General features: G+C 48.4%; 1 protein-coding gene across 2 annotated transcripts in view; it reads right to left on the reverse strand.

The window, feature by feature from the left end:
- Positions 1-18,374, reverse strand: part of BMPR1A (bone morphogenetic protein receptor type 1A) — a 175,357-nt gene that overhangs the window by 6,297 nt on the left and 150,686 nt on the right. For both annotated transcript variants that reach the window (XM_075934831.1, XM_075934830.1), the window contains 2 exons: positions 9,023-9,198; positions 8,054-8,184 (listed from right to left, as the gene is read on the reverse strand). In XM_075934831.1, coding sequence (XP_075790946.1) covers positions 8,054-8,184; positions 9,023-9,198 — 307 coding nt within the window. The remainder of the gene's footprint in view (positions 1-8,053; positions 8,185-9,022; positions 9,199-18,374) is intronic.

The following is an 18,374-nucleotide window of genomic DNA, read 5'->3' on the forward strand; positions in this document are numbered from 1 at the left end:
CATAAAGCAGCAGTATCTGCAACACGGATTTGATTTAGAAAATGTGTCTAAGTTACATAAGAAAAAACTGGTGCTTTTTCCTCTGTTTTGTAAGAGTTCAGGAGTCTTTTAAATTTTTAATTACTGCCTGAATTCAAAAATGGAAGAGGACTTTAAAGTTTCAATAGGTCAGGTAAATATCCCATAGTAAAGTAATGAGGTGTCATATTGCGTATCCAGTGTCTCCCACCACTAGGAAGGTTGGCAAAGCAGCAGGTCAGACTGGGTGACAAGTGAAATGGGATAAATTAGGGCATATCCAAAAGATACAAACAATCTCAGACAGGGTGGGGAAAAAAGTAATGTGATGGTGACTTATGACCTGAGGTAAATGAGGAAGTGGGATACCGGGAAGAAACACAAGGAGGAAGGTGCAACAGAGAAGGTCCCCTGATTCATACGGAGAAGGTTGGGCAATCAGCTAGTTATCTAAGGTGTCTGAACACGAATGGAAGAAGCCTGGGAAACAAGCAGGAAGAATTGGAGGAGGTATGATGTGATTGGAATAATGGAGACTTGGTGGGATGACTCACATGATTGGAGCACTGTCATGGAAGGGTATAAACTTCAGAAAGAGGACAGGCTGGGGAGAAAAAGTAGAGGAATTGCACTGTATGTAAGAGAGAAGTATGATTGTTCAGCGCTCCAGTATAAAACAGGGACAAAAACTTATTGAGAGTCTAAAGTTTAGAGGCAGGAGCAACAAGGGTGAAGTCGTGGTTAGTATACCCTATAGACCATCAGATCAAGTGGATGAGACTTTCTTCAGACAACAGAAGCTTCCAGATCACAGGCCCTAGTTCTCATGGGGGACTATCACTCTGAGACGTTGAGAGACCAATACAGCAGTACACAGATAATCCAGGAAGTTTTTGGAGAATGTTTGGGACAACTTCCTGGTACAAGTGCTGAAGGAACCAACCAGGGGCCATGTTCAGCTTAACCTGCTGCTCACAAAGAGGGAGGAATTGGTAGTGAAGTAGATGTGGGTGGCAACCTGGGTAGCAGTGATCACTGGAAGGTTGAGTTCAGGATCCTGACCAAAGATAGAAAGAAGAGAAGCAAAATACAGACCTTGGACTTCAGAAAAACAGACTTTGACTCCCTCAGGGATCCTGGGATGCTAACAGGAGAGGAAAAAGAGTCCAGGAGAGCTGGCAGTATTTTAAGGAAACCTTATTGAAGGCACAGGGGGAAAAAACAGCATTCTAATGAGCAGTAAGGATGTTAAAATGCAGTTATCTTGTTAATTGTGTAGTTGATACAATTTGTATCAAAGACATGATTACCTGATAAGCGGCCACTCTGCAGAACTGCAGCAGGGTTAGCTCCAGGAGCTGGCTCCAGCTAGGACTGAACAGCTCGCACTGGCTCTCGGAGCTTCCCGCACTGTGGCTGTGCATTTTAAATGCAGTAAGAGCAACTAGGCTCTTACGACATTTAAAATGCAGAGGCATAGCGCCCCAAGACCAGCCTGAGCTGGGACTGCTCGGTCCTGGGTCACGCTGACTCCAGCAGCCCCTGCATATAGTGGCAGCAGTGCAGGGGGAGAAGCGCAGGTGGGAGCTGGTACACACAGGGAGCCAGCTTCTGCAGAGCAGCCTGCCCCCCATGCTGCTGCCTCCCACAGTTGTTTTGTTGACTACTTGATGGAGGAGTGGAATTGGAGGGAAAGCATTGTAAAATGGTGTGTTGCAGGGTCCTGTGAACACACCCCCAGGGAGTGCATGCCAATGCCTGAACGGGAACAATATTGTGGACACTTCTTGTTGGCACTGGTTGCAAACAAGTCCACTGTAGGAAAAGTCCAGTTGTTGAACAGTTGATGGAGGATTTGGGGGGCCATGTCCCATTAATAGTTGGAGCTGAAATTCTTGTTGAGGTTGTCTTTGCTCAGTAGATAAGACGCCTGCAGGTGGATATCATGTGCAATGCACCATGTCCAAAGGCAGACAGCCTCCCTGCACAGAAGGTATGATCTCATTCCACTCTGCCTGTTGATAGAATACATGGTTGCTTGGTTGTCCATGAAGATCTGCACTGTTGTTGTGTATGAGGTACAGGAAATGCTGGCATGCATAGAATACCGCCCCGAGTTCTAATATGTTTATGTGCAGGTTGCATTCCTGTGGAGACCAGCGCCCTTGAGTCCTGAGAGACCCTGAGTGCACTCCTCAGCCCAGGAAAGAGATATCTGTCATGATGGTCATGGACAGGGGTTGTTCATGAAAAGGTACTTCAATACACGCATTTCTTGGGTCTGCCCACCAGTCTAGAGATCCTGGTTGGGATTGACACTAATTTGCTGATGCTGTTGTAGCGTGGTTTGTATGCAGTTCTCAGCTACTCCTGCGCGGGCCTCATGTACAGTCTGACATGCAGCATTACTATCTGGCTAGATGTCCTAGTTTCTGGAGACAAGTCCTTGTGGGGATTTGTGGACTGGATTGGACCAGTGAGATAAGGGCCCATATAGTCTGGAACTTTTGTTGTGGGAAAGAAGCTATAGCCTCTACACAACTGAGGTGAGCTCCAATAAATTCCATTATCTGAGCTGGCTAGAGTTTGCATTTGGACTTATTTATCTGTAAACCAAGGGTCTAGAATAGAGTCCGGATTAGAGAGACTGTGTTCTGAGCTTTTTCATTTGTTTTTGCTCTTATCAGGCAGTTGTTGAGGTAAAGAAATATCAATACCCCTTTGTCTGTGGTGAACACCTTAGAGAAGACTCTCAGAGCTGTGGACAGTCCAAATGGTAGCACTATGTACTGGAAGTGTGCATTGCAAATCTGAGGTACTTTGATGCAATGGGTGAATGGATACGTGAAAATACGTGTCTTGGAGATTGAGCATCGACAACCAGTCCCTCCCTTGTTTCAGGCAGGAATGATAATGGATAGGGTAATCATCTTGAACATTTGTGGTCTTGTGTGTCAATTGAGCTTCATGAGATCAAGAATTGGTCTTCCTTCCCCAAACTTTTGTTGTGAGGAAGTAATGGGAGTAAAATCCTTTGCCTCTGTAGCAGTGAGTTATGGGTTCTATAGCCCACAGATGGAGCAGGTGGTTTGTCTCCTGGAGGAGAATGCTCTGTTGAGATGAGTCCCTGAAGAGGGTGGGAAGGGAGGGATTGACTAGAAAGAGATACAGTATCCACCCTTTCTAATGTCCACAACCCATCTGTCAGTCATGATGGAGGACCATTGATGGTAGAAGGATGCTAGATGTTGGTGAAATAGTTGGTAGGGCTGGGTTGCCTTAAACAGAAAGGTGCTACCAGACTCACAACCTGACCTTCAAAACGTTTGCCTTGAAGTCAAGGGTTGAGAGGTAGAGGGGGCTGGTCAGGGGTTTGCCTCCGTCTGGTTTGGTGTTGCTCCTTCTGTTGTCAAAATGCCTCTGTGATTGACTAAAGGACATGGGTTTGTATCTTTGAGTAAATTATCTTCCCTGTTTTCATTTTGTTGCAGGGACATAAATACCAAGCATCTTCAGTGTGGCTCAGGAATCTTTGAGGGAGTGAAGAGAGACATCGGTGGAGTCCACAAATAACTTGGAGCTATGTAAAGAGAGATCCTCCACCATCACTTTTACCTCACAGGAAAAACCCGACAGATGGAGTCATGATGACCTCCTCATCACAATGGCCGTCACAATGGCGCAAGAAGTGGTATCGGAGACGTCCAAGTCAGCTTGTAGAGCCATGCGAGAAATCAGGGTGCCTTCATTTATGTTGGCCCAGAACTACTCTCTTTTGGAAGGCTATCAATAAAATGTGATAGTTGCTCACAAAATACACATCACATTTTCAAACATCACGATGGCGTAGTTTGATATCTGTAGTTGGAGAGATGTAGAGGAACAGGCCTTCCTCCCCATGACGTCCAGGCACTTCCACTCTTTGCCGTAAGATGTGGTTCTAGCCGTGTTCTGTTTTCTTCTATGAATAATTGCATCTATGACCGAGGAATTTGGGAGAACAAGAAGTCAACGCTCTGTGGAGTGACATAATATTTAAGGTCTGACCTCTTACAGACGGGTGGAACTGTTGCTGGCGTCTGCTAGATCACCATGGCAAGGTCCATGATTGCCGGGCCTATTGGTAGTGTCAGCTTAGCAGATGGAGAGGCATGTAGGATGCTGGTTAATTTGTGCTGGGTTTCAGGAAGGCTCACTAGGGAGGCCTCCAGGACTTTGGTCACGCTCTTGTAAAGTTCTTGGAACGATTTAAAATTGTTTCCTGCTGTGGAGGGGAGAGGGCATCGGTGCGTCAGAGAAAGATGATGTGTGTTGGTGGACATGAGGATTCTTTGTCACTTAAACCTGGTTCATCTTCCTCCTGATAAACAGAACTATCCAGGGAGGGTACAGACATGGCCCTTGATAGTGCAAGATGGAGGTGACTGAGGCTGCACTTGATGCGATTGCTGGGCTTTGTATGGTGATCAGGGGTCCCAGTAAGGCCAGTTGGCTGGCTGGTACTGGCGGAGGCAGCCACTGTGGTGGCTGCCTGAAGCAGTAGTAGTTGTTGCTGCTGCGGCTATTTTGGGGAGGAATGCCTTAGTGTGTGGGTACTGACCAAGGGCTCCTCATCTTCATCATTGGAGAGTGGCGGTGCTGAGCCGACAGGAGTGGAGGGAGGGAACCTGCTAGATCAGGGCATACCATCGGTGCTGAACAGTGGGATCATCAGCACGGATGTTACTCTGAGCTACTCTGCTTTACCGGGATCACTGGTGCTGACGGCAGTGTCCAGGGCAGTCCAGCACCTCCTTGTCTGGTACCTTAGTTGAGGTTGGTGCAAGGGGTGTCTTAGGTGTTTGCCCTCATTTTCTTTTTTTAAGGGGAGTCACCTTTACTTGAAGAATGGGATCTCTTCCTAAGCAGGACAGAGGAAGAGTCCCTGGTACCAGAGCCTGAAAAAGCAACCTTCTCAGACTTGGCTAATGGAGAGGGCTGATGAGACGGAGTGGAGTGCTCCAGATCCGAGGCTGGCCTCATGGTGTTTTCGAGTGAAAGAAATTTCAATTAGAATTATGGGGCGTACAGAGAATTTGCATATTCTGATGAAGATAGTAAAGGGTTGGCACACCTTTACCTCTCATAATTCATTTATATGCCTTGCTGAAGAGACAATTACCAAGATGAATATCAATAGATAAATAGAAGATACTGATGCCTACAGGTTCAAATGAATGTTTAATTAATTGCATAAGCACTAGGTTTACATTTGGAGATGATATGGGATCTCTAACTGGTGAATATATATGATTAAGACCTTTCAAGAATCTTTACACCTTGAGTAAAAACCAATTTATTTTACACAGAAACACGGGAATCTAAGACGAAGGATGTTAAGAGACAGGTAATCCACTAATTGTGTAGTCAATAACATTTTTATCAACCAACTACACGATTAGTCAATAAGGAAAGGCTTCCTCAGGCCTGGCTTGTACCGGGTCTGGGAGCGACCCCTCCTGTGCCTCTGTAGTTTCAATGCAGTTAAGAGCTGGGCACTCAGGCAGCCCTGCTCTACTTCATGTAAACTGAAAAGGTGCAGTGGAGGTAGCTCCCAGACCTGGCGTGAGCTGGGATTGCTCAGTCCCATTCCACTAGGGTCCCAGCTCCCCGCTGGGACCCCCCGCAGAGCCCAGACCTGCCAACAGGTAGAGGCTGCTTAGTGGCAGCCATCCCCCCTCCCTGCCTCTGATATATATACACAGGATGCTATGGATGTACATTAGACATTGAAATCCACAGTTAAACATTTTTTATTTATAACCACAACATTTTTGTGTGGCCTGTTTCTTTGAATTGATCAGGTCATCTTGTACCTCTAATGAACAACAATACCCTTAACACTGCAAGTGTATTATCCTCTGTGCAATTAGATAAGGAAACTGAAGATTAGGTCAACAAGTCCAGTACTAACAACAAAGGTTTGCCCTTTTAGACACATTAATAAAGTCCTAAATATCACTACCATGTGGCCCATGCCAACACTATTAACATTATTTTGGACTGCTCTTGTTTTATGTTTATCACACTATGAAGAGGGAAAATGGGGAAACATTTACATGAGCCATTGATCTCAATTTATCCAAAATTCATGAGAAGACAAGTTCTTGTCTCATGTATTTCTGAATTCCGGTTATAGCTGGATGCAAAAAATCTATTGCAGAGGTCCCCCACAAGCTGATGAGGTATGCTGCCACTTTTTCCATCAGCAACCACTTATGCACCTGAGATGTTGACCTAATAAGGTGGTCTGCCAGGGCATTTAGTTTCCTTGATACACTAATTGTTATTGGGTGAATTTCATGTCTTGTACATCAATCCAAAGGTGGCCTTGAAGATTCGTTTGGAGGCTTGCTCTAAATTCCAGGAGACTTTTCTGACAGAGCTTCCTGGAGTGAGATGGCCTAAAGCCTGCTCCTTCTGTCTTCACATGCAACATGAAGGTAGAGCATTTTGAAGGTGAATGTCATTGCATGGGCCTTGCATGGGCATGGGATGCCAGAAAACACAGCTGGTCTTGAGTTGTACCTCTTTAGTGTGGGCTTCCTAGTCTCTGGTTCCTTCATTTTGGCACTGAATAACTTATATTTTAAATTAAATTAACACCGTACTAACAAAAATAACAAAAACTAACTACAACCAATTATATAGTAAGCATACAGATTTGATAAAATTCCAAAGCAATTATACCTTCATTCAGCTGTTCATGAATAGAAGGAACTGAGGGAGCTGGAACACTATGCCTCTTTTACTCCCTTCCCTTGGAACATTCGTTGTTCACTGAGCCATCAGGGAGGCACATAAGCATGCTAACAAACACTGCTAGCTAGAGTACTAATGATCAAGCTGCACCATCAGAGCATCCCACGAATGGCGATGTGTGGAGGACATCTGAAGAACTGTGCAACATGACCAATCGTATCTCTCCATGAAAAAGGAACCAGGCTCAAATGATCAACCCCATCCTCTCCTCTGTGGTCTACAAACACACCAGTATCACCTAATATTCCACAGAGTTAAAAATTTCTAATATATCCAGTATGGCAGAAAAAGTTATACAGCAGTGGAGTGTGAAAAAATTGCATTAAAATGACATGATAAAATTGTAGCTACATTCAAAACACAGGAAAATACTAAGGCCTAACACTAGATTGGTTTCGGGTTGGGGATGTTATTTCTCTTTCCCATCTAGATGGGTAAACAAAAAACAAAAAAACAAAAAAAAATCAAACAAGTGTATTTTTATTGTGGTCACAGGTATTTGAAAATGTTAGAATGTCTGATTTTGTTGCCTACTATACTCCTGTTTTAGAAAACCTAAAATACCTTTTAGGGATGTGAACGACTAGTCAACAGGTTAGTTGACTAGTCGCTTCCTCTCCCTCCCCCCCCATCCCTTGCTATCTCTATCAGAAAGAGGCAGTGGGGAGGCGCAGGGGAGCACACTGGATGTTTCAAAGAAGCAGCGCTGCGTGGAGCCTGGGGCCAGATCCCGGGTTCCATGCAAAGTTTCAAAGTGGCAGTGCTGTGTAGAGCCCAGGGTCAGAGGGGAAGTAGCCAGCTGACCTCGGGTTCCAAGCGGCGCTGCCGCTTTGAAATGCTGCATGGAGCCTGTCGCCATGATCCCTAGGAAGTTGCAAAGCAGCAGCGCCGCATGGAGCGTGGCATCCCCCAATGACCCTGGGCTCCGTGCGGTGCTGCTACTTTGAAACGCCATGAGGAGCCATTGCATTTCAAAGTGGCAGCACTGCATGGAACCTAGGGTCAGCTGGGGACTCATATCTCCCCACAGTGCTTTCACCTTTGAAGTGCAGCAACAGCCCTGGGGCTGTTGCTATACTTCAAAGGCGGAAGCACCCTTATCGACTACTCAAATAGTCAATGCAAGTTGCATCAACTATTTGAATAGCCAAATAATAAAAAATTTACATCCCTAATACCTTTATTACATGTTAGGTGCTAAAATCTGAACTCCTCCCACTTTCAGCATACTTACCTCATCGCTATTCCATCTATTAGACACTACTGGGCGTAGGCGCTTGACACAAACCACCTCTCTCATATCTTCATAAGATGGATCATTCGGCACCATGTCATAATATGGCAACTGGTACTCTTCAACAATACCTGAAGTGTGCATGAAAGATCAGGGTAAATATCTCCAAGAACAAACTAAATCCATAAATCTGCTTTTTAAACTTCTAACGAACTGAAGAAGCATAAATTAACACGCATTTTTCTTGTCAGCAACATAGTGACTATCTGTTGTCTCACTGAACATTAGCTGCAATACATACTTTGGTGCCATCTATTCTATTACATATTATGCAGTATTCCCTGCAACAGGAGTTGCATAGCTTCCACTTTATTTTGAGATTTCTTTAAATCTTCCTATTTCACCTAGTTTACCATATCCAAGAATTGTGCTTCACTGAGCATATAACAAATCGCTGCCCCAAGAAGATGCAGTTTAAATTAAGGTCCTACAAATTCCTAAAGAGAGAGTCTGCAAATTTGGGATGAGATGACGATGATGATGACAGAAAATATGGGAGAGAGAGAAAAAACAATGTGGGGAAAGGGACAGGAACGGAGGCACAAGAATAAAACAAAAAAGGGGGGAAATAGATACTGAAAAGAATATGGGAAAAAATTATGCCTATTCATTTATCATAAGGGAAATAAGAGGAAAAGTGAAGAAAAACACAGAATTAAGGTGTTAAAAAAGCCATAAAGTATAGTAGATTACATTATTAAAATGTATTAAGAAGAAAATTTATTGACAGGTTACAATTAAGTGACAATTCTTTTAAACCGCAGGGTACCTGCCCTTGAGACTTAATCCAAGTGGTATGATTCAAGTATTTTTTAACTGGCTCTCAAAATTTATTCTTGGACTAGAGGTATTAAGTAAATTCTTTTGAACATGTAGTTTTGTAAATACATTTTTAAACTCAAGTCTTACCTCCTGTGACACAACGCCGAGCCATTTCCCAAATGATCAAGCCAAAACTGTAGATATCAGCCATGATATATGGCTGGAAATTATTTTTATTTAGGCTTTCATCTAGGACTTCTGGGGCCATGTAACGTTTTGTTCCCACTCTTGTATTCAAAGGGACGTCAACTTCATTTGTATCACTAGATATAAATAGTAAAGATTAAATGAACTGTTGGAGGAGTATAAATGAATTGATGTCATGCAGAAAGATGTAATTATTGTACGAAATAAAGTTTTGAACTATAACAATCAGTATCTCTTTCTCAAACTCTCCTTTCAATATTAGAATTTACAATCTATGATGCTTATTTTAGACAGTTTTCTATTTAATAGTATAATAGTTTTCTGTTTAATCTACCAGAAAACTTCCAACGGGAAGCTTTACATGATTGCTTTGGGGGGAAAAAACACTTCAGACATGACTAAGCAGACAGAAAAGACAGTTACCTTTTCTGTAACTGGTGTTCTTCAAGATGTGTTGTTCATGCACAGTCTGCCACAAGCACCAATGTTGGAAGTTTTTCCCTAAGCAATACCCGTAGGGGCCAGAGTCTTAGCACTCCCTGAAATGATGTGCATATGCCATATTATACAGGCCCCTCGCACCACAGTTCCTTCTTGCCGGAACTCTGACAGAAAGGAAGAGGATGGGAGGTTGAATGGATATGAGCCACACATCTCAAAGAACACGAGTTACAAAACAGGTGACTGTGTTTTCTTCTTTGAATGCTTGTTCATGTCCATTCAGCATAGTGACTGTAAGCAGTGTCAGCAGAGGCAGATAGGAGTTAAGGACATGCAGATTGCAGTACAGTCCTGCCGAATGCAGTGTCCTCCCTAGCCTACTTCATGATGGCATAGTGTGATGTGAAAGTAGGAACTGATGGCTATGCTGCTGTTCAGTAGATGTCCTGGATCAGGATATGAGTGAGAAAGGCATGTGAAAAAGCTTGAGCTCTAGTAGAGTGGCCCTGATCAACCCTGGTGGCTGGGCCCCTGCCAACTCGTAGCATGTTCGGATAAAGGAGGTGATCCACTTTGAGAGCCTTTGGGTGGATATCAGGGAACGCCGCCCCTGCTCCCTGTAGGCCATGAAGAGCTGCATGGACTTGTGGAAGGGACTTGTGTTCTTCCTAAATAGAATGCCAGTGATCTCCAGACATTCAGTGTGTGGAGATGCCTCTCCTCATAGTTTGCATAAGGCTTGGGGTAAAGAACTGGCAGAAAAATGTCCCAATCCAACTGAAAGGCAGATACCACATTGGGAAGGAGGGCTGGATGAGGCTGAAGTTGGATCTTGTCCTTGAAGAAGCAGGTGTACGGAAGCTCTGATGCTAGACCCCAGAGCTTGGACACTCTTCTAACCGATGCAATCGCTACCAGGAAGTCTACCTTAGAAGAGAGCAACAAAAGGAGGCACATGGCAAGAGGCTCGAATGGTGGTCCTGTGAACTTTGCCAAGACCAGAGTCAGGTCCCACTGCAGGAGAAGATCCCGGTTTTGAGGGAAGAGACCCTTCAGGAACTGGGATGTGATGACATGCAAAAAAAAGAGAGGTCTTGAAAGGGGAAATGAAATGCAGAAATGGCAGCTAGGTGGACCCTGACTGTGGCTAGCGTTAGCCTTTGCTGCATCAGGTGGAGCAGGTAGTCAAGGATCTCCTAAAGGAAAGTTTCAGATGGGACGACATGCCATTGCTGAGCCCATGCTGGGAACTACGTACACTTCACTACATAAGTAGATTATAAGTAACTACTCTCAAGGAGGACCTTCTGAACCTCGCTTGAACATACGTAATTTTTGGGGGTTCAGCCAAGGAGGAATCATGCAGTCAGATGAAGCAGCCTGAAGTTCTGGTGTAGTGGTAATGGGACAAAAGATCTGAGTGCACGTGCAGTTATGGGGGAGCACAGGACACTAGGCTCATGAGCATGCTGAACCAGTGCTGATGGTGCTAGGTCAGCATGATGAGAAACACCATTACCTCGTACCCCTTGACTTTCCGCAAGACTCTGCTGATGAGGGGAAATGGAGGGTAGGCATAGAGGAGACCTTCTAACCACTGAAACAGGATGGCATGTATCAGGAAGCTCTGCTTCAGAGCGAACTGGGAGCAGGATTGGCTGCATCTTACATTCTCTTTTGCCATGTAGAGGTCCACTGGGGGCAGCTGCACTCCTAGAAGATGGGGTGGTGAGAGAATTCTCATTGGGGTGGTGAGAGAATTCTCTGCTGAGATAGTCCGTGACTGTGAGCTGCACACCAGGAAGGTGACATGCCTCTACCATGATGCTGTGGAGAAAGCGAAGTTACTCACCTCCAGTGCAGTAACTGTCGTTCTTCGAAGTGGTGTCCTCGCGGGTGCTCCACTATGGGTGCTGGGCTTGCCCTGGCACCGCAGATGGAAGCTTGTCATGAGCAGTGTTCGGCCGGACCACGCATGTGCCGCGGGTTCGCGGCTTTCGCGCTCTTTCTGTCACGCGGTCCGGCCCCCCGCCTCTTCCTCTTCACCCCCTGGCCCTCCGCCAGTTCCTCGAAACCGCCTCGGAGTCTGTAAGAGACAAGAGCAGAGAGAGAGAGAGGACTCCAAAGCGGGGAGGAGGGCGGGTAGTGGAGCACCTGCGGGGACACCACCTCGAAGAACGACAGTTACTGCACCGGAGGTGAGTAAATTCGCTTTCTTCTTCGGGGATGTCCCCGCAGGTACTCCACTATGGGTGACTGCGTAGCAGTAGTCGCCAAAACGGAAGGAGGGCAAGGAGTTCCTATTTATCCGCCGTGGAGAGTACCGCAGTCACCACTGCCCCACCTGAGTGAGAGAGTAGAGAAATAGAATAGTGCTTAGCGAAAGTCTCATGAGAGGACCAAGTCGCCGTTCTGAAAATGTCCTTCAGAGATACCCCTCTGTGAAACGCTGTAGATGTGGCCATGGCTCTAGTGGAGTGAGCGTGTGGTTGGGACGGAAGGGGTAAACCTTTTGTTGCGTACGATTGCACTACGCATGAGGTTACGAGATTGGAAATTCTTTGGGCAGATAGAGGCACAAGGAGACCCGTACCAGTGAGAAGACCGGCGTGGGGATCGGAGTGCCGGCAGAGGAGAGGACGGTGCCGGGGAGAGGAAGCGAGAGCGGGAGCAGCTGCGGCGGCGTGGAGAACGGAGAGCAGCAGGGCTCCGGGGTGGTTGAGTTGTGGCATGCGCTGAAGCACTAGCCGCTGAATTGCTTTGCTCATGATGCGGAAGGGCAAGAGCGATCGGCACCGCGCCGGCAGTGGAACGGGTCGGCGCCGTGTAATCCGGCACCGCGCAGTGACTGAGAGGCGGTGCCGGGGCCAATGTCGTGGTCGGGTCCAAGGCTGCTCTCGGTGCTGGCTCCGCGCTCGGCGCTGGAATAAGAAGAAGTGGCTGAACTGATGCCGCCTGGGGAGCTGGCATTTGGGAAGGCTCCCGTGGTCGCTTAGGTTTTGAAGCCACCGAAGCAGGGGGATGTGGCTTCACAATGCCAGATGTCCCAGCTGTCTCTGCCTGGTTCTCCCTGCCATTAAATGCAGCTGGCAGGTATCTCGCTGGGGACAGACTCGGTTTCTTTTGAAGTCCCGTAGTGGTGGAAGAAGTGGTGTTTGTGTGGCTGCTGATTAGAGTCAGCTTGCTGAGGTTGCAAGGCTGTGTCGAAGAGGAGCATGTGAAGGCGCCTCTCCCTATCTTTCCTGGCCCAGGAGGTGAGTCTTGAACAATGGTTACACTTTTGGGGGATGTGAGACTCCCCCAGGCAACGGATACACTCTGCATGGCCGTCCGAGGCTGGCATTGCGTCCCGGCAGGAGCAGCATTTTTTAAACCCAGTCCCTGACATTTTACCGGCAGCTTGCCGCTTCTTTTCTTTTCTGTTTTTACTCCCGATAGTTCTTTCTTTGTCCTTCCTCTTTACTTTTTCTCAAAAAAGGAGAGAGAGGAAAAGGGGGATTTTATATACAAAGGAGAACTAGAAGCAGTCTAGTTCTGTGAGGTAAGGAGTCTAGTTCCAATCGTCTGCAGCCTGAGGCGGTGAAGAGGAAGAGGCGGGGGGCCGGACCGCGTGACAGAAAGAGCGCGAAAGCCGCAAACCCGCGGCACATGCGTGGTCCGGCCGAACACTGCTCATGACAAGCTTCCGTCTGTGGCGCCGGGGCAAGCCCAGCACCCATAGTGGAGCACCTGCGGGGACATCCCCAAAGAAGAACACCGAATTCTCAGAGGCACACTGCTTCCTCGCAAAACTCTGGTGATCGGGCTTCTCCATGTCTGTCGATGTAGTATATGGTGGCAGTATTGTCAGTGAGGATGCACATCATCCTGCTTGCGAGGTGAAGAAGAAACACCCCACATGCATTTCTGATCAGCCTGAGCTCCTTGATGTTTATGTGGAGTGTCTTCTCTTCTATGGACCACTCTCCTTGGGTCCAAAGGGTACTCATGTGACCTGCCCTCCTTCCCGCTTGCTGCAGTCTGAAGTGTCGGCCACTAGTTCCTTCAAGCGTGGTTGCTGGTGAAAGGGAATCCTGGACATGACATTCTTTCACAGCCTGCCATTCTAAGGTCCACAGGATGTGATGAAGGACCATCACCACTCTTTCGAGTGAATGTCTGACCAGAGCTCACGTGGACACTAGCCACACCTGGAGAGATCTCATCCTGAGCCTGGCAAGGGGCATGACTTATGTACAGACTGCCACGTACCCTGGAATCTGCAGACAGACCCTCACTGTGGTTATGGGTATGTGAGCGAGTTGACACAGGAGGGTCAACAGGGCCTTGAACTCCTCTTGAGGGAGTGATGCCCCGGCCTGGGTGGACTCCAGGATAGCACCAATGAATTCTATCCTTTGAGTCAGCACTAACAATGACTTCTTTTCATTAATTAGGAGGCCGAGGTGGCGGCACATGTCCAGAAGGAGATCCACATGGTGTTGGACATTAAGTTTCAAGAGACCCTTGATAAGCCAGTCATCCAGAAAAGGGTACATGAGCACACCCTGGTACTTCAGTTATGCCGCTATCACTGACAGGCACTTGGTGAAAATGCTGGGGGGGCCACTGACAGGACAGCAAATTGACAGTGGTTTGCACCCACTGCGACCCACTGCGATACAGAAATATGTGTCCTTGAGGTCGAGGGCTGAATACCAGTCCCCAGGATCCAGGTTGGGGATGATGGAAGCAAGGGATACCATATAGAACTTGAGGCGGACCAGACACTTGTTGAGGCCGCACAAGTATGGGTCGTAGACCCCCTTTAGCTTTGGGAATAAAAAAATAGTGCGAGAAGCAGCCCTTGGTTTTAACAATCTGGGGGGACTTGTTTTACCACTCCCACCTGGAGCAACTGAGGGTTTTTTCCCTATTTGAATCCAAGGAGGTGGGCAGGCATAAGCCCGCCCATTTCTAAAATCTCCCCCCCCAGCCTTGCGAGAGGGACCATTGGACCCAGGAGTCAATTGATGATGAGGGACAAATGATGAAAAACAGGATCCGGAGTACTGGTCATAAGTTTAAAACTAGGGAACTGGAAGGGGACGCCGAGCAGAGAATCCTGGACAGCACCCACTGCCCCTTGAAGCTGTCCAGAGAGCCAGTGGATGCTGCCCAGAACTCTATCTGGATGCATGAGACTAGGGAGGAGCGTAAGTAGGTCCCACAGTCGCAGAGCACCCATTCAGCCAGCATCCTCCTCCTGGTGTTGTAGATGGTTTTTGCCAGGGTCAGGAGAGGGAGGTCTTTTGACTTTGTAGGGCCATAGATAGAGTGTGCGTAAATGAAGAGGTGTGGAGAAAAGTGCAGCCAGAACCTCAGCAGCAGGTTCTGGAGGAGCCGGAAAAGAGGCTGCAAGCTGGCGCATTCAAAAGCCAGGTTCTCCCTCACGCTGCAGAAGGGGAAGGTGTTGGGGACAGAGTGAACCGCGTCAGATACATGCCCATGCTCACGGATCTGTGGAGGAGCCACCAACTTATGTCCCTGATGGGCATCAAGGTGAAGTACATGCCAGCCCACCATAGTTACTCACTCTGCATAGGTATTAGGTACTCCCACCACTTGGTATTGGGACAGGACACGAGGTAAGGAAATGCAATGTGTGAAGCATGAGCATGTACAGATGTTTTCAAGGCGCGGTTCAAAAACAGACCCACTGCAGATCCTGCAGCTGGCTGGCAGTTCAGGAATGGGGAGGCTGCGGGGGGTCCATGTAACAGGGGCCCAAGAAAAAAGGCTTGGGGGGGGGCATGCTCTCCCAAAGGGCTCACTGCAGGAAATCGAGAGCAGGCTGTGACAAAGCTGCCTCTACCTCCTGTAGTACATGCAGTGGGGTTCGGAATGTGGAGAGCCCCATGCGCTGGGCGAGTGCTCGGGGATCCACCCAGAGCCCCCCTCATAGTCCAGGATGTCTCCCACCCTGGTGGCTCCTACCCGGACCAATCTCCAGCACACCAAGGGAGTCTCCGCTACCTGCATACATAAGGCTAGATTGTGGAGCAGGAGCTCTGCCAGGGATAGTGGCCCTTGGATTGAGAGGTGTGAGGTTTGAATTTTTTCCTCTTTGTCTTAGGGACATACAAGCCCAGGGTCTTTAAAGTAGCGCAGGAGTCATTAAACCCATGCATCTTACTGTCTGTCTGCTCTGCAAACAGGGCACGTGTGTCAAAATGGAGTTCTGCGCCTCTGGGGAGAGGCCTGAGAGGAGCCAAACTGCCCTTCACATGGAGCTGGCCAATCACTGGACTTTTAATAACTCCATTCATCTGAAGAAGTGGGCGGTGCCCACGAAAGCTCATGATACCATCTAAATGTTTTGTTAGACTTGCAGCACCTTAGAGACTATTTGTGGTTTTTAAATAAATCAAAACATTAGCAGAACTACTTACAGGTACTTAACTAGTGAGGATTACATCTACAACACAATAGGTAAGGGAAACACTAGCTAATGGGCTGGGCTGGAGTAAGCTGTTCCTAGCACCCTCACTGGCAGCAAGAAGGAACTGAGGAGGGAGGGGCCGGGGTATGCCCTATATACCATGGCATATGCATGCCACTCCAGGAGAGCGCTGGGATCCCAGCCCCTATGGGTACTGCTTAGGGCAGTGTTTCCCAATGGGTGCTCCGCGGAACCCTGGGGTTCCGCAAAGCGAAAGTAGGGGTTCCGCGAAGAGCTGGCACTCCCCCACCCCGGCTGAAAGAGAGAGAGAGAAGGCTAGCTTGTTTCCACTTCCTCCCTGGCAACACTGAGGCATGGGCAGAGGGAACAGTAGCTCCCAGCCAGCACACTAGAGGGGTGCTGGACAGGGGTGACTCCATGTGACCAATAGCAGGGAGAGAAGCACTTCCTCTCCCCAAAGAAGCCGGAGTGCGCTGCCTAAACAGCTGGGGCTGTGGTACCGGGCAACTTAGTTCCGCCGCCTTTCTGTGCAATGCGGCGAGGGCGGAGGGGGGGAGACGACGGATGACAGGACACGAGACTGTGCAGACATCGTGCTCTGCTCTGGGTCTCACCACGTACCCCCCCTCCCCCATCCCCGCGCAGGACGGCATCACAGAAGTAAGTTGCTGGAGTGCAAGAGCTCCTGCTGTTCCGGCAGCACGCACGCCACTTGCTTGGGGAGAGGAAGTGCAGTCACACGCTTCCCAGAACCCAGAGGTGCTGCCCAGTTCTCCCTGTCCCCTGCCCAGACCCCCCACGAGTACCCTGCCCCCTGTCCCCACCAGCACTGTCCCCAGCACCCAGCAGCACCCTGTTCCCAGTCCCAGCACTCTGCTGCCCACACCAGGACCCTGTCCCTAGCCCCAGCACCCTTCCACTCACCCCAGCACCACCCTGTCCCTGGGCCCCAGCACCGTGCCATCCACCGTAGCACCCAGCACCACCCAGTTCCTTGTCCCAGCACCTAGCACCACCCTAACTTTTCTGTGGTCAGTGACCCTTGACTCAAAACAGGTTCCTCGCCCCTCTCATAAATAAAGACAATGCTAAAACCTTTTGAGTTTGACATAATATTTTATTTAAAAATGAAGCCTGGCCAACATTCCCCTAATTGGGTCCAAATCCCCATCTCACTGCAGCATCATAACACTCCTGCACCACCTGACCCCAAATCTGAGCCTATCATACACTGGAACCCCCTGTCCTGAGTCTCTTGCATCCCCAAACTCCTGCATCCCCACAGCCTCAGTCTTCTGCCACAACACTCCTGTGCCATCCACACACTGCAAATCTGTGTCCTGAGCCCATCATACTCCCAGCCTCCTTGCCCTGAGCCCCTCACATATCCAACCCAAACTCCTGCACCCTCACATCTACAAGCCTGTGACTCGTTCGGCATCCCAACCTTCCACCTGAGCCCAACACTCACCAGCCTGGAGCCTCCTCCCCGAGCCAGCATCCCCTTCCCCTGCATCCAAATTCCCTCCCAGAGCTTGCACTTCTCACCCCTTCCCACACCCAAATCCCTCATTTCACACCCCAGAGCCTGCACCTCCTGTCTCAACCCAGTGAGAGTGTATAAGAGCTGGGGATAGCAAGTGATGGAGGGGAGGGGAACAGAGAGGATGGGGCCTCAAATGGGTGGGGTCTTGGGGAAGGAATGTGATATTCATGCATTGGGGGGTTCCCCTCTTTTTTTCTTTTTTTTTGCTTAACAACGTAGGGGTTCGTTGAAATTCTGAAAAGCTGAAAAGGGTTCTATGGCCAAATGAAATTGAGAAACACTGGCGTAGGGAAACACCTCCGGCACTGGTGCATGTGGCAGGCACACACACCTAAGTTGAATGGACATGAGCAGGCATGCGAAGATGAAGATGACTATTCCAAATGCTGAAGACTCCAAAATATATTATTAATATCCACACATCAGTCAGTATTCATGCCTAACTCCATTTCAAGACATTGCTAGCCCATTCCACTACAAGCTTTACATGTACAGTTTTTACTCTTCTATTAAATATAAAAATACAGTAAACTTCCGATAATCCGGCACCTTTAGGACCCAGGGGGGTGCCGGATTATCAGATTTGCCAGACTATCGGAAGGGGGGCTATGAGGGGTTTGGGGTGGCATCCCCCCCACCCCACCTCAGACCCCTCATAGCCCCCCTTCCAATAGTCCAGCTCTGCCCCAGGCGTCCCTGATTCAGCCACTGCCGAAACTGACCAGCAGCGGCTGAATTGGGGACGCCTGGGGCAAAGCAGCTGGAGAGCTGCTGAGTTGGTCCGGTAGCGCCGACCCTTGGCGCTACTGGACCAATCCAGCAGCACCCCAGCTGCTCTGCCCCAGGTGTCCCCAAGTCAGCCG

This window comes from Pelodiscus sinensis, chromosome 8 (genome assembly GCF_049634645.1).
Source record: "Pelodiscus sinensis isolate JC-2024 chromosome 8, ASM4963464v1, whole genome shotgun sequence".
NCBI classification, from domain to species: Eukaryota; Metazoa; Chordata; order Testudines; family Trionychidae; genus Pelodiscus; species Pelodiscus sinensis.